The sequence below is a fragment of the Globicephala melas genome, chromosome 15 (assembly GCF_963455315.2).
Source record: "Globicephala melas chromosome 15, mGloMel1.2, whole genome shotgun sequence".
Classification (NCBI taxonomy): Eukaryota; Metazoa; Chordata; class Mammalia; order Artiodactyla; family Delphinidae; genus Globicephala; species Globicephala melas.
The window spans coordinates 43,623,345-43,639,148 of record NC_083328.1 but is presented as its reverse complement, the minus strand read 5'-3'; the positions used below and the strand labels follow the sequence as shown (position 1 = coordinate 43,639,148).

Genomic DNA, 15,804 nt, shown 5'->3' with positions numbered 1-15,804 from the left:
CCTTGAGATCCTAGAGGGTTCCCTGAGCTGGCTCCCCTGGGGGCTGTTGGGAATTCTTTGTGTCTCATAGAAGACTTCCCTTTGGGTAATGGACAGAGCTGAAGGGCATAGTTCTCAGACCTCTGTTGACCACTCTCTTTAGGAAAAACTGGGGAGCCTTTCTGTTCCCTTTCAACATTTCCCCTCTAATTTCAAGCATTGGTGCTGCTACTCCTTTCTCTCTCTCTCTGAACTCTGTAGCACCTACTGTGTACCAGGTTTTGTTTTAAGCCGTTTGTGAAGGCCATCTCTCTTCATTTTAACTTAGTCTTCATAAATATTATATGAGATAATACTCTTGCTATTTCTACCCTCTCCCTTTTTCTATTACCATTGAATCATTTTAAAGTGTACAGTTCAGAGACATTAAGCACATTCACAATGTTGTGCAACCGTCATCACTATTCCAGAACTTTCCCGTCATCCCAAATGGACATCTCATACCCATGAAGCAGGCATTCCTCATTTCCCCTCCATCCAGCCTCTGACAACCACTCATCTGCTTTCTCTCTCTCTATGACTTGCTTGTTCTGGAGGTTTTGTAAAAATGAACTCCTGCAGTATGTGGCATTCTGTGTTCTACTTCTTTCACTAAGCATCATGTTTTCAAGGTGCATCTATGTTGTAGTGTGTATCAGTATTTCATTTCTTTTTGTAGATGAATGATATTTGACTGTATGGATAAATCACATTTTGTTTATCCATTTATCTGTTTATGGGTATTTTTACTTGTTTCTACTTTTTAGCTATTGTGAATAGAACTGCTGTGAACGTTTATGTATAAGAATACCTGCTTTCAATTATTTGGGTATATACCTAGGAATGGAATTGCTGGCACATGTGGTAAATCTATGTTTAACTTACTGACAAACTGCAAAACTTTTCCAAAGGAGCTATTCTGTTTTACATTTCTACTAGCAATGTATGAGGGTTCCAATTTCTCCAAATCCACATTAACACTGGTTATTTTCCTTTTTAAAAAAATTATAGCCATCCCAATGGGTATGAAGTGGTATTTCATTGTAGTTTTGATTTGCATTTTTCTAATGACTAATATCATTGAATATCTTTTTATGTGCTTGTCCATTTGTGTCTTCTTTGGAGAAATATCTACTTAAGTCCTTTGCCCATTTTTTTAATTGGTCGTTCGTCTTTTTTTTATTGTTGAGTTGTGAGTTCTCTAGATATTCTGGGTACTGTACCTTTGTCAGATATATGATTTGCAATTATTTTATCCCATTCTGTGGGTTGTCTTTTTGCTTTCTCAGTATTGTCCTTTGAAGCACAAAAATTTTTAATTGTGATAAAGTCCAGTTCATCTGTTTCCTTTTGTTGTTTGTGTTTCTGGTATATTATTTAACTCCATTGCCAAGTACAACATTACAAAGATTTGCCTCTGTGTTTTCTTCTAAGAGTTTTTTTATAGTTTTAGCTTTTTCATTTAGGTCTTTGATCCATTTTTTATTTTATTTTTATTTTTTTTGCGGTATGCGGGCCTCTCACTGTTGTGGCCTCTCCCGTTGTGGAGCACAGGCTCCGGACGTGCAGGCTCAATGGCCATGGCTCACGGGCCCAGCTGCTCCGCGGCATGTGGGATCTTCCTGGACCGGGGCACAAACCCGTGTCCCCTGCATTGGCAGGCGGACTCTCAACCACTGCGCCACCAGGGAAGCTCCCTTTGATCCATTTTTAAAAAAATATTTATTTATTTTGGTTGTGCCAGATCTTAGTAGTGGCAGGCGGGCTCCTTAGTTGCAGTTCCAGGGCTTGCCGGCTCCTTAGTTGTGGGATATGGGCTCCTTAGTTGCAGCAGGCAGGTTCCTTAGTTGTGGCATGCAAAGTCTTAGGGCTCCTTAGTTGCAGCTCCAGGGCTCCTTAGTTGCAGCCCATGGGCTCCTTAGTTGTGGCATGTGGGTTTCTTAGTTGTGGCATGCGAACTCTCAGTCGCAGCATGCATATGGGATCTAGTTCCCTGACCAGGGATCAAACCTGGGCCCCCTGCATTGGGAGCGCGGAGTCTTATCCACTGCGCCACCAGGGAAGTCCCAGGTCTTTGATCCATTTTGAGTTAATTTTTGCATATGGTGTGAGGTAAGGGCCCAGCTTCATTTTGTTTGGCCTGTGCATATCCAGTGATACCATTTATTGAAGAGACTATTGTTTCTTTGTTGAATGGTCTTGGAACTCTTGTCAAAAATAACTTGACTGTATATGTGAGTGCTCATTTCTGAGTTCTCTATTCTGTTCCACTGATCTATGTATCTATCCTTGATTTTCGTCTGCTGAACCATCCATGCATTCCAGGAATAAATCCCACTTGGTCATGATGTATAATCTTGTTAATATGCTGCTGGATACAGTTTGTTAGCATTTGGTTGAGGATTTTTGCATCGGTGTTTATAAGGGATATTGGTCCTTAGTTTTCTTTTCTTGTGATCTGTTTGTCTGGTTTTGGTATCAGGGTAAAGCTGGCCACACAGAATGAGTAAGAAAGTGTTTCCTCCTCTGCAATTTTTAGGAAGAGTTTGAGAAAGATTGCTGTTAATTTGTCTTTATCTGTTTGGTAGAATTCACCAGTGAAGCCATCTGGTCTTGGAAACTAAGGCACAGAAAGGTTAAGTGACTTGCCTAAGGTCACACTGCTACTTAGTGACAGACCCAGGATTTGAACCCAGGCATTCTACCAATGCTTTTAACATTACATTAGCTGCTCCTTTCCTCTCTTGCTGATGTGGCCACAGTTACCAAGTGTTTCTGTTAAGATTCTTTGAAACAAGCAAAAGCAATTGACTCTGGAGAATTAGTAACTGGATGCCAGGCAACTCCCAGAACTCAGGAATCCTAAACAGCCAGGCCATGGGAAGGCAGGGGCCCAGTCAGCTCTGAGGGACTCAGCAGGGGAAAGTCCTATAACTTTTCTCTAGAACTTTGCCATTAAGTGGCTCTTCCCCAGGACCCTACAGCCTCCATGTCCAGCTATTCAGGTGTCAGTTTCCTGGGGGCAAGACCCTGTTGGGACAAGTGTCTGTGTTCTCTTGGCTCAGTGAGGGTGGTATTTTGGTTATTTATTGCTGTGTTACAAGCTACTCCAAAAGTAAGTACTTAGAACAGTATATTTTCTTATTATGTTTCATGATTCTGTGGGGCAGGAGTCAGGTGGGCATAGTGGGGATGGCTTCCCTCTGCTTTGTGATATCTGGGATATTGGCTGGATTGGTTTGAATGTTTGGGGGTGGCCAGGGGTCTCTTTCTGTTCATGTAGCCTCTTCACATGACTAACTTGGGCTTCCCCATAGCAAGGCAGCCTCAGGTGGTCAGACTTGTTACATGGTGGCTTATGGCTCCACGAGGAAGCAAGGAGACTGCCACTCGCCCTACAGGCTGACCCTGGAATATGCATAGCATCATTCTGGCTCTATTCCATTGGTCAAACCAGTCTGTAGCCACCCCAAATTTAAGGGGAGGGGGCCTAGACCCTACTTGTCCATGAGAAGTGGCGTGAGACCAGGTCAGAGAATTCACAGCTGTCTTTTGTCCACCACTGGGAAGGAGAGTGTCAGTGTGGCGACCAGGTCTCACCGTGAGTAGGCAGCTTCTCCGGTTAGTATGTCCTATTCTACGGGCCCGGCCCCCTGGCCTGGCCTCTGGGCTCTCGCCACTCCTCTTCCTTTATCTTCCCTCCTGGTCTAGGCTGTGTGAGGAGTGGAGAGAGGGAGGCGTGGGGAGGGTGGAGAATGGCTCTGCGAGATGCTGTGAGGGCAGATTAGTGGCCCAAGCAGTTGTCCACGCCCGAATTCCCCAGTACCTGTGAATATGTACCTTACGTGGCAGAAGGCCTCTGCAGATGTGATGGGACCCTAAAGTGGGGGGATGATGCTGGTCTGCCCGGTGTAACCACCGATCCTTAAAAGCAGAGAACTTTCTCTGGCTGAAGCAGAAAACATGTGGCAGAGAGGGAGGTGAGAGAGATTCCAAGTGACAAGGACTTGACCTGCCTTTGCTGGCTTTGAGGATGAAGGAGGTTGTGCGCATGGGGTGTAGGTGGCTCTAAAAGCTGAGGACGACCCCTGACTGACAGCAAGGAAATGGGGGCCTCAGTCCTATAGCCACACGGACCTGACTTCTGCCAACACCCTGAGCAACCTGAAAGCATATTCTCCCCAGAGCCTCCAGGTGAGATCTTCCCGCACCCCCACCGGCACCTTGATTTTGGCTGTGAGACTCTAAGCAGAGAACCCAGCTTAGAGTCTCACGGCCGAGCTCACCCAGACTATAGAACCGTGAGCTAAAAAAAAAAATGGGGGTTCTGAGCCACTAAATTAGTGGTAATTGGCTATGGGAGCAATTAAAAACAAATACAGAAGCTGAGACCTGATCACAAGCCAGGGTGAAAGTGAATCCTCCCCAGACCAAAGTGTCTGCTGATCCTGCCTGTGCTGATGCCGTACACCTGCCACGGCCCCGCTGCCCGCCCTCGGGGACCGCAGAGAGAGGGTGCTCCTCAAGCACCTCCTGGGGACTGGGCGTGTCAGGCCCGGAGGTTCCTGCCCTGGAGAACCACTCGGGCAGGGAGGCCTCGCACAGATGGGCACCGGGAGTGAGGCCTGTGTCTCGGAGGCCGGGATTCCAGCACCCAGGTTGGGCAGGGGCCACTGTTTTCTCCAGAGGGTCCTGAGCTTTCTTTGTCTCTCATCCCCTTGAGCAGGGTCGCTTTCTACCTGCTTGGCCATCTCCCTTCCTGCCCCACAGGGAGCTTCCCTGGACAGCCCCAGCTCAGGGATGTAGGCCTGGAGCGTCTCAGGTGGGCTCTGTCCACCTGACTTTGTCTCCCCACGGTGACCGATTGCCAAGGCTCGAGGAGCAAACAGTGTGTGTGGCCGGGGCCTGGCGTGCAGAGCTGATGACACTGTCCTAGGTGCCCCAAGCAGTCCAGAGCATCTCTCTGACCCAGGCAAAGGCCTGTGCTGGTCACAGGTGGCCCGCGGGGCTGTGCCGCCTCTAGGGCTCTTGGGAGGAAGAGAGGCTGTGAGCATGTCTCTAGAAAGCACGTTTCAGACTGGAAAGCTGAGGGAGGCTGGCGCCTCAGGTAGGGCCCCCAGGAGCCGCCCTGAGGCGAGAGTTCAAGTGCAGGCAGTTCACTGGGGAGGTGGTCCTGGAAGGTGCTGCGGGCTGCAGGGAGTGAGGCCGGGGAGCTCCCACTGTGGGTGCCCAGGGCTCAGACCGCGGGGAAACCCTGGAAGGCGATGGGGCCCGGGCGTCAGCATGAACCCCGAGGGGCTGCTTGAGGACTACTGGGTGGGGTGATTCCTCAACACTTCCGCCTGTGGCTCCAAATCAGGCCTCGGTGCCCACGTCACAGGTCTGAGGGCTGTGCTTGGCCATCAGCATGGCAGCTGGATGGTTGTTCCAGGCTCTTTCTCAGGGGCCAGTTGTACAATAGCCCACCTCAGCCGTGATCCCTCCGGGTCATCCCGGGTTGGGGCGTGGTGGGTGGAGGGTAGCCTGGGAAGGCCCTGGGGCAGGTGGGAGGGAGCGGGAGACTGGCAGATTTGAGCTTCCAGTGGCTTAGCTCCAGTTACACCTGCTCCTCCCAGAGCTGGGAAGAGGCTGGCGCTTCTGCTCTGAGCACAAAGATCCCAAAGCAGGTGGAACTTCACTTTTTTGTGTTGACTCTCTTGCTCAAGGATGGACTTTATCCATCACACCCTTAGGCCTGGGGTGTGTGGCTGTCTGGGCTGTGAAGGTCGGAGTGGGGAGGAAACTGACCAGAAATACCTGCCTTTGACTCCGATAGCCAAGTGCAAGGTGGTTATCACCTTCAACCAAGGACTCCGGGGAGGGCGTGTGGTGGAGCTGAAGAAGATTGTGGACGAAGCCATAAAGCTCTGCCCAACCGTCCAGCATGTCCTCGTGGCTCACAGGACAGACAACAAGGTCCACATGGGGGATCTGGACATCCCCCTTGAGCAGGTGGGTTTATCTCCTTTTGTATAGTTTGAGGAGAAGAGGTTGTCATTGGATTAACTGAGTCTGAGTCTTGTCAGATTGTGGTTCTCAGTCTGGGTCCCCCAGAGGTGCCCAGAGTTCCCCTTTGCTATTTGATGGGCTTCCATCCGGGTAGGGAAGATGGAACTCAAATTCCACAGACAGAGGGAAACATTTAACATAACAGAAATGACTGGATCCATCCTTTTATTTGGAATTAAACTGGGGCAGGCTAGAGAAGGTGAACTCTGAACCCTGTCTGCCGAGTCCTGAGGCCGAGGGGGAGAGGTGTTCTCGGGGATGCCGGGTGCAGGGGCGAGGTCACTGCCCTTGACGGGCTGTCTGGTCTTCTCCCTCACAGGAAATGGCCAAGGAGGAGCCAGTGTGCGCCCCAGAGAGCATGGGGAGTGAGGACACGCTCTTCCTGCTGTACACCTCGGGGAGCACTGGGACACCCAAGGGGCTTGTCCACACCCAGGCGGGCTACCTGCTGTACGCCGCTGTGACGCACCGGGTAGGGCGCTGCCCCGGGGGGCTCCAGGCGGGGGGCCAGAGCTCCTGCTAACGTCTTCTCCTCGCGTGTTCACGAGCAGGGCCGGGAGTCCTGGCATCAGCGTGGTGGAGGAGTGGGCTTGGGGAGCTGAGTTTCTGTCCTTGTCGGAAGGGCCTGGGTCCTTGGACCTGTGTCTTCTGCTGGTCTTTAGCCCGTCACACGTGTGCCAAGCCCTCCCTAGGCCTGACGTGCTGGCTGGCACGGCTGCTTTCAGCTGCTGGGAGTCCAGTGCTCTGGCCTTCCTGTGCCCTTCTCCTATACAACAAGGTTGGTGTAGATATGAGTACATTATTGTTATTTGTTAAGACGCGTTCTTCTACTTAAGATATCTTTTTCATCTGATTTTGAAAGAAAGTAAAACATTTTCATGGGCCCCTAAAAGTGCTGTGGCCTCTAGGCTCTGCTTACTGGGGCCACATTTTAAAAGGAAAATTTTTTAAAAGACTTGATTTTATGAGGAGGCTTAAATTTAGTGTATGGAAATTGTATTACAGGGGACCATCCTTTAAGGATTATAAAGCAAATGATCTGGCACAGTTTTATTATAGTAAATGCATTTAAAAATCAGCACTCATTTAAACATGGGTGGGTGGGGGGATTTTGGTTAACATGCATCCCTGGTTGCCTTGGGGAATAGCTGACGCTTCCCAGGTGGGATGGGGTCTCAGGATATCGTCTGTGGACTAGACTCTCTCTCTGGCTAAAGGCAGAACTCAGCCCCAGGCAATGCCAGCAGCAGGGGAGCCGACTGGCCATGTGACCGGGAAGCCCAGGCGCATCTAGGCAGGGCTTGGACGCTGAGAGCACCTACAGTCTGGCTGGGGACCAGGGCCCTGCCCACTCAGTCACTATGGTGGGGGTGGGAGTGGGGTATGCTGATCGGTCGTATCAGCATATATCCCAGGCCTGGTCATCCGGAGGTGGACCTTACGGATGAGCACGGACGACGAGCGGGTCCTGGGAGGGCAAAGATGAGGCCTGGGAGTGGCAGCCACTTGCGGGCAGCACTGAAGATGCGGAAGTGAGGCAGAAAGATAGACGTGTCACAGAACCAGGCCGGGAAGACGAGGTATTATGCTTGACACAGTCCATGCTAAAGCCGCTGTCTTCTGGCCGCTGGGTGACCGTGAGCATCACAGAGCTGTTCTCGTCTGAAAGCCCCTTGCTCAGCTCTGGGTGGGCATGTTGCGAAGAATGACACGTTGTGTAGGTCAGAACACTTTGGAAAATGTAGCTACTGAGACCGAACACCAGGAAGGTCACAGAATGGGTCAACGTGTTTCCATCAATTTATAACAAAATTAGCGTTAGGGGAGCTGTAAATGTGGTGAAAGAGTCTTCATTTTTTGTTTTCAAGCGTTACCAGGACACTGCCTACATGAGCAAAAGAAGTGGGGATGTAAGGACGGGACCATCTTTTGAATTTCTCTTCAATACAGTGAGGGCATTTTAAAGCATTAGGAATAGAAACTTTCAGCCTTCTGTACATAAGCGTGTGTCTATGAGTGTACGCCTGTGTGTGTGTGTGTGTGTGTGTGTGTGTGTGTGTCCGTGTCCGTGTGTCCGTCCGCGTACCCGCTGAAGGTATTAGGACTGTTGGTTTCTTCAGGGAAAAGGACAGTTGACTCTGCAGGGACGGTGGGGACGTGGGCAGGTTTCAGGGTGAGCAGTGGGGTCAGGGTGCCCTTTGGAGAGTGGCTGGTCCCGGGCACCTGTTCTCCTTCCAAGAACAGCAGGTAGAGAGGTCGCCAGCCCCTTGAAAGATGTGGCACTGTGGGTCCTCATATTAAAAATCCTCTCAGTTCCGGAATGCTGTGGGCCTTGGGGTGTGGGAGTCCTGCTTCACCAGTGCAGTGGGAGTGGTTTCCTTGAAAGACCCCTCTGCCTTGGGTCACGGCTCCACAGGACCCTGGCAGACTTGAGACCACTGTGCTGTCTGGAAACTCCTGGGGGACCTCAGTGTGTGTCTGTGGCAGCAAGAGACTGGGCCACTCGCCCAAAGGTTAAGAAAACATCTTTATTGCAAAATAGGACACAGATATAGAAAACCACCGAAATCAAATGTGTGGCTTAATGAATTATTGTTGGACAAACTCACTTCATTCAAAAACTGGAACATTGCCAGCCTCACACAGAAGCCCCTTCATGGCCCATAGTGTCCCTGCCCTTTCTAGTTTTGTCACCCAAATGTGCATCCCTAGGTACTGTAGCTTACTCTTGCCCACTGACTGTTTTGGGTAAGCCTTTTAAGCCAAGTTTAACCAATGGGTTTTCCTCCATCCCTTCATTTCCTTGAATGTTGTCGGTTATAGCGCCCGGCTGTGTGCCTCTCTGTCCTCAGCATCTCCTGCAAAAGGGCAAGTGGACCCGCAGACAGGGTCAGGTTCAGGTTTGACTTTTTGGCAAGAATAAGGAGATGCCCGTGTCTCTCAGACTCTTAGAAGCTGATGATGCTTGGTGCGTTTCTTGGCCTTTTTGGCTTTTGTTTTTTGCAGTTTTAGAAGGATTTAAAAAACGGTGTAAAAAAACAAAAAAACAAAAAAAACTATGGTGTAACTTAATGCAGAAAGGTGCCCTTATTTTAGACATAGGACTGAATGGAGTTTTACCTGTGGGTACACGTGTGGCCAGCTCCTTCAGGCCCTGACATCCGCCCGCTCCCCCAAAACCCCCATCCCCGCCTGCCTCAGGACTAGTACTAGGCGACCTCCAGCGTATGCATGGGCTTTGTGCTGGGGCTCAAAGAGTGTCCCCTCTAAAGTCCGGCTTCTTTTGCTGTCATCTGCGGGCCTGGCGCTGCTGTCACCAGTGATTCCCCTCTCATCACCGCTGTGGCTGCTCTGCCCTCACTCCTGCTCTCGGGGGCCATGGGAGCAGCTGTGCCTCGGTGACAGAACACGCCCTGTGATGTGTGGGAACGGGTGACAGGCTCCTGACAGCCCCTCCTCCTGTTTCTGCAGTTTGTGTTTGACTACCGGCCAGGTGACGTCTTTGGCTGCGTGGCTGACATCGGCTGGATTACGGGACACAGCTATGTGGTGTACGGGCCTCTGTGCAATGGAGCGACCAGCGTCCTTTTTGAGAGCACCCCGGTTTACCCCGACGCTGGTGCGGACTGCAGCAGGGGCAGGAGGAAGGAGGAGAGGTTGGGGGGTGCGGGCTGCGGGGTGGAGGCTTTGCTCGGGTCGGGCTTGTGGGTTCTTGTGACAAAGCTGCCGGGCGGCAGGGGCCGGGCCAGGTCTGCAGTGGGATCACACACGCAATGGGAGGGGCTCCAGTCGCTGGAGCCTTCGGGAGACCACCCACGCTAGTGTCCCCCTAACCTCTGCGGCCACCTGCCCGGATCCTGCCCTTCCTCGAGGCCGAGGCCAGTGGCCAGCCTCCCCGGGCGCCCTGCTGCCCGTGCCTTCAGGCCACTCGGGCCGAGCTTGTGGTGTGTGGCCTGGAGCCGCCACCATGGAGAGGGATCCCTTTGAGGACCCACGTCTTGCTCCCCTGGCATCTTCCTCCCTGTGGCACAGCGTCTTCAAGTGTTTGTTCAAACGTGACTGAAGGTTGGCGGCTCTGCGAGGCTCTTGCCCAGGCTCTTGCCCAGGCGGTCCACAGCGCTGACGGTTTGGTGCCTGGAACTTTGGTCCCCCGCTTCCAGGTCCTCTCCAGCCTCCCGCAGGGGCCAGATGTGCTCCTGGAGGGCGTGCAGGGGGCCCGGCTAGGGATGAGAGCCGAGTCTCAGGTGGCCTCAACCTCCTGTGTGCAGAGTGGTGGCGGCGAGCTGGGGGGTTGACGGGGCGCGTGCGTCCTGGGCGCCGCTGCTGCTCCGGGGGAAGCACGGGTCGCCACTAGAGACCATTTAAATGTGCCTGAATGCGGTTCTGCATTGGTGCTACTTCACGGTAATATCCCTTTGACCTGATTCCTCGCTGTGTCCCGTGGGTCAGGACATGGGCTGTCAGCGTGTGGGTCGGCACCCAGGGCCAGGCGGAGGCTGCAGCCTCTGACGCGGGGAGTGCAGGAGGCGGCCCCATGGGGAGCCCCTCCGGTCCCAGAGGTGGATGCAGAGTGCGTTTCGTGGACACCGTGGGTGTCTGCACACGTCCGGCGCCTGGTAACGTGGGCCGCCTCTAAGTAAGGCTCATGGAGGTGACGTGACCCGGGGCCTCTTGTAGGTCGGTACTGGGAGATGGTGCAGAGGTTGAAGATCAATCAGTTCTATGGAGCCCCGACGGCCTTCCGGCTGCTGCTGAAATTCGAGGATTCCTGGGTGAAGAAGTATGACCGCTCCTCCCTGCGGACCCTGGGCTCAGGTGAGCGGCTGCAGGCGGCATGTGTGTGCCAGAGCCAGAGCAGGTCTCTGGATGGCTTCATCACAAAGGCTGTGTCTGCGCTGAGTTCATATGATGCGGCTGCAGCCAGTAGAAAGCAGATGTCCCACGTGGAAGCCCCTTCTGGGAGCCCACAGCCGTTAAGGGTCTGGGGCTCAGCATTGTGATGTTGTCTGTGCTCCGTCTTCATTATGAAAACTCACCACCGTTGGAAGGTCAGGCCCGAGCCCTCTCCCTAATGGCTGCCCAGGATCTCACCCCCTGCTGTTCCCAGTGCTGTCATCACTGCCATTCTGCCCTTGGGTGCGTGTTTCCAGGCAGGGAGGGAGTTGTGAGATCAAAGGTTATCTCCACTCGTCATCAGGATAGATGTCGCCAAGTCATGTGAGAACGTTTTGGAAAGGTGACCTGGGTTACCCTGAGTTGAGGTGGTCCTGGGAGGTGGAAGGCGCCAGGCCTGTTCTCCTGCAGGGGATTCGGTTACTAAGGAAGCAGGACACAGGTGACAAGGCAGGTGCTCAGAGTGCTCTGCTGCGCGTCCCCTAGGCCAGGGGCGGGCTCCTATGGGCCTCACTCCCTAAGGGCTGTGACCAGAGCCACTCTCTGGTTGGACCAGGCAGCAGCTAGCGTGCAGGGACCCCCTACTCCCCCCAGGGAGTCCTCACCAGCTGGCTGGGCTCTGTGTCGCTTGGGGGCACCCCTGCTGCATAACCGACTCCAGCAGCAGAGCCCTGCGGGGGTTTCCTGAGACCAGGGTATTGTCGAGGAAAATAATCAGTAACCAGTCTATAATAAGAATAGAAGAGAATTTTATTCAAACCAAGCTGAGGACTACAAGCTCTAAGGGAAGTGCTCCAGAGAAGCATGGTTTTCAGCAGTTTTATGTCTTATCAGGACAAAGAACGTCAAACCAGTCAGGGATACGTTCCTTCAAGGCTTCAAAAAAGCAGATCAGCACGTGCAGAGAGTCAGTATAGCCTTGGCTCTGGGAAGGGAGTCTTATCATCAAAGGAGTCCCAGCATTGGCGTCCCAGGGAGGCATTTATCTCTATTTCAGACATTCTTTACTTCTGGACAGCCTGCCCTTTTCTTTAATGATTAACGCAGATGTGCAGTGTATGTCTGACGGGCCACACAGGCTGTTCCAGTTAGCATAAGGTCTGAGTTAAAGGGTGTGTGAGCCAGAATGACTTTCCCGCACCTCGATGTGTGGACGTGTTTCTTCCATCAGGATCAGTGAGCCGTGCTGGCAGGTGGGTGAACAGCACGGCGGCTCCTGCACCTGGGCCAATTCATGCCTTGGCCGGTGCTGGTCCCTCACGAACATGCCACGATTCACTTCGCCATTTTCGTCTCCATGGACAGTTTTTAGCTCTTGGCCATGGGAACATCCCCGTCCGTGTCTGCTTCTGGGGGTGGGTGCCTGGAGCGACCTTCTCCAGTCACAGGACGAGTGTGTCTGGCTTTAGTGGGTTCCATCACCAGCAGGCATCCAAAGCAGTTGCCACGGGCGTGTGCACTTCTAAACGGGAAGAGAAACACTCGAATCGCCCTGCAAACCGCACTCCAGCAGTGTGTGTGGTGCTGTTTCCTCCACACTCTTGCCAACTTCTTGGCTTTTGACCCTCTAATGGTGAAAATATTTCATTGTCATTTGTGTTCTTCCATAGCCATAAACCTGATGATCTCACTGCTTTTTCAAGTCTCCTTTTGTGTCTTTTGGGAAAATTATAGAGCTGTTTTCGTCGTGAAATCAGCTCCTTTTGGTTTCAGCCTTTTGGAGGTCTCTTAACACCTTCTCTCTCTCGTGTGGTGGCAGTGGGAGAGCCGATCAACCACGAGGCCTGGGAGTGGCTGCACAGAGTGGTGGGGGACAGCCGGTGCACGCTGGTGGACACCTGGTGGCAGACAGGTGAGCACATCCCCGGGGGAGGGGCAGGGAGCACGGAGCGTCAGCTCAACGGGCGCCTGGCGTGTGGGGAGAGGAAGCTTGGGGCAGCAGTTGCCGCTGAGACATGGGTGCGACGGCTTCCCTGAGCCTTGGTTTCCTCGTCTGAAAGATGGGGCCCGGGAGGGGGCAGAGGGGCGACATAGGGCCCTGCGAAGGTTCCCTTCCTTGGCGGCCCACCTCCTGAACCCGGTACAGCCCAGTGATGGGTCCTGCTGTTTAAGCGACCTTGAGTCTAGATTTGGATCTAGAGGGAAAGGAGTTTTTTCTGCACCACTGTGTTTTGATTTGCCCCCCTCCTCTGGGGTGTCTGACTTATCAGGATTTTGGCGGCAAGAGACCACCACTGACGTAATAAACATGGCTGAGGTCTCGTCCTTCAAGAAGCCAGAAAGTGAGATGTTCCCAGTGGCGTGGGCCTCATGGTTCAGGAAGGCCCCAGGTGTTCCCTACAGCAGAGTCTTGGGGGGGCCCTTCCCATGCAGGCTGATGGAGGCCGGAGCCAGAGAAATGCCTGGGGGCAGGACCGTGGGCGTTCTTTCCCTTTGCCCTCCTTTCCGACGTCCCCACGTCCCCACAACACGTGATGGGGGCCGTGGCTCCTGGGGCTGAACCTGGCCCCCGGCCCGCTCTCATTTCCACAGTGGAGGGGACCGGCATCCAAGCCTGGTTTCTCCTCAGAGGTCCTTTTGTCACTGGGGACTGTTTTCTTGCCCCGGATGGGCAGGTCTACCCCCTCCCACTCTGGAGAGCAGCTGTGTGTGTGGACCCTGTGTCCATACGGTCTGGATACACGTGTCAGTAGCCCCAGGCCCACTGGTGTTTCTTTCTGTCCTCCCCGCAGAAACGGGGGGCATCTGCATCTCGCCGCGGCCCTCGGAGGAGGGGGCAGAAATCCTGCCCTGCATGGCGATGAGGCCCTTGTTTGGCATCGTCCCTGTTCTCATGGATGAGAAGGTGAGTCTCCCTGCCCACGTGCCCCGCCACCCCCTGGCCTCGTCTGCCCTCCCTCGTCGCGCGGCACCCACCGCAGGGTCTCCTCTCAGAGGAGAAAGCTCCGGGCAGCTCCCTCTGGGGCACTTGTCCTGTTCCTGTCTCAGGCCCGGCAGTTCGGAGAACGCGAGATGGTCACTTCTTCTGTCTCCCCATCTCCCGGGTCTGCAGGGAAATGTCCTGAAGGGTGGAGATGTGTCCGGGGCTCTGTGCCTGTCCCAGGCCTGGCCAGGCATGGCCCGGACCATCTTCGGAGATCACCAGCGATTCATGGACGCCTACTTCAAGGCCTACCCGGGTGAGCCTTTCCTGCCGCCGCTGGACTCGGTCTCAGAACCGTTTCCGAGGGGCCGGGGGTTGCGTGAACGCTCCCTCCTTTCCTTACCTCTGAGCCAGGAGCGGTCCAGCTCGGGGTTCTCCCAGGGGCTCAGGCCATGGGCTCCCAGGAGAAGAGCAGGACGCCACCTTGGCGACAATCGTGGTGGCTCCAGGCCTCCCCCCGGTCTCCATGTCGTTGTCTTCCCGGCTTGTGTCGTGTCGTTTGGTGGGAGTTCACGTACACGTGTGCCCCTGGGAACCGATGCTCTGCAGTCGCAAGCACGTCAGCGACACTTTTGGGGAAGCTCGAGTGGGCTCCTCGTATCTTCTGCTTCCAGACGTTCGCAGCCTCCTGCTGTCTGGCAGCCCCTCTGCCCTTTACTGGCACCAGCTTAGCAGCACCGGAGAGGTGTCTCCATGGGGGGTGGTGCGTCGGCAGGGGGGCTTCGGCGCTTCCTCCTGTCCAGGGGGTGTCCCTCACGGAAGGATGGGAGCCCCGCTGGGTCCCAGTTCGGAGCTGGTGCTGAATCCCCCACTGTGCTGCAGGCTACTACTTCACAGGAGACGGGGCTTACCGAACTGAGGACGGCTACTACCAGATCACGGGGCGGATGGACGATGTCATCAACATCAGCGGCCACCGGCTGGGGACGGCGGAGATTGAGGACGCCATGGTGAGCCCAGCCGGCCTCTGTGCCCTGCACTGCCACCGGCTGCCGCTGCCTGGGGTCTGGGGTGGTCGTCACTGGCTGAGTCGCTGCCTCACCTCTGCGTTCTCTGTCACGCCCAGGCTGACCACCCTGCAGTGCCCGAGACCGCCGTCATCGGCTACCCGCACGACATCAAGGGAGAAGGTGCGTGTCCCCCGAGGACCCTCCTGGCCCTGGGGCCAGGGCTCCTGTATGAGAAGCAGGCTCGGTGGGCGGGGGCCAGGGCTTTCTCGTGGGTCAGGCTGCTGGTTCACGTCTCTCTCAAGTGGAGATTTTGGGTGAGGAGGCTGAACAGGCACAAGTGTTAGAAAAAAGTCAGGGCTCTGAAATGTCCTGGTTCTGCCGTCCTTTAAGGACACTCACCCACAAGCAGTTGTGACCTGTTTGGCCCAGCTGAGCTTGGGGAGCTTCCTCCCCGTCCACAGGGCCCTGGTGGCCCTGTCAGGGACAGCGTGTGCAAATGCTGTGCTGCTCACACGTCCCTCACATGTGCTCCGTCAAAGCGCCCCGTGCCTTGCAGCGGCTCCTTGACTGACCTGAGACTCTTTGGAGGAGTCTGACCTGTGGTTCCCCCTGCACAGCGATGGGCCAGGGGAGCACAGAGCCAGTGATTGGACCGGTCCTTATTGGGGACACACTTTGTTCCAAAGTCCGTCAGTTCCTAAGCGGTGGGTCTGGGAAGGGGCCGGGTCACCTGAGTGTTGTAATGCCAGGCATGTAGCAGTCACACTGGCCTGGCCTGGCCGGGCGTGACCCAGACACTCCCTGACCTTATGCTGCACTGCTGGGCACACTGACGTCTACTGCCTGGCTGAGTGGCCGGGGCACTCTCCCTCCTGCTGTCAGGATGCACCATGACCCAGTGTCACCTGCCTCCCAGCCACGTCTGTGTGCTCTTCTTCTGTTACATACTGTCCCTAAGCCAACCTGTTGGAA

The 15,804-nt window shown here is 54.3% G+C and overlaps 1 protein-coding gene across 3 annotated transcripts in view; it reads left to right on the top strand.

Moving 5' to 3' along the window:
• ACSS1 (acyl-CoA synthetase short chain family member 1) overlaps window positions 1-15,804 on the top strand; it is a 43,827-nt gene that overhangs the window by 23,013 nt on the left and 5,010 nt on the right. For 2 of the 3 annotated variants that reach the window (XM_030872504.3, XM_060284618.2), the window contains 9 exons: window positions 5,834-6,009; window positions 6,386-6,538; window positions 9,538-9,685; window positions 10,744-10,881; window positions 12,719-12,811; window positions 13,692-13,804; window positions 14,012-14,138; window positions 14,705-14,832; window positions 14,949-15,012. In XM_030872504.3, coding sequence (XP_030728364.1) covers window positions 5,834-6,009; window positions 6,386-6,538; window positions 9,538-9,685; window positions 10,744-10,881; window positions 12,719-12,811; window positions 13,692-13,804; window positions 14,012-14,138; window positions 14,705-14,832; window positions 14,949-15,012 — 1,140 coding nt within the window. Of the gene's footprint in view, window positions 1-5,833; window positions 6,010-6,385; window positions 6,539-9,537; window positions 9,686-10,743; window positions 10,882-12,718; window positions 12,812-13,691; window positions 13,805-13,947; window positions 14,139-14,704; window positions 14,833-14,948; window positions 15,013-15,804 lie in introns of those variants that run through there. The other variant, XR_011376726.1, reaches the window with a different exon arrangement.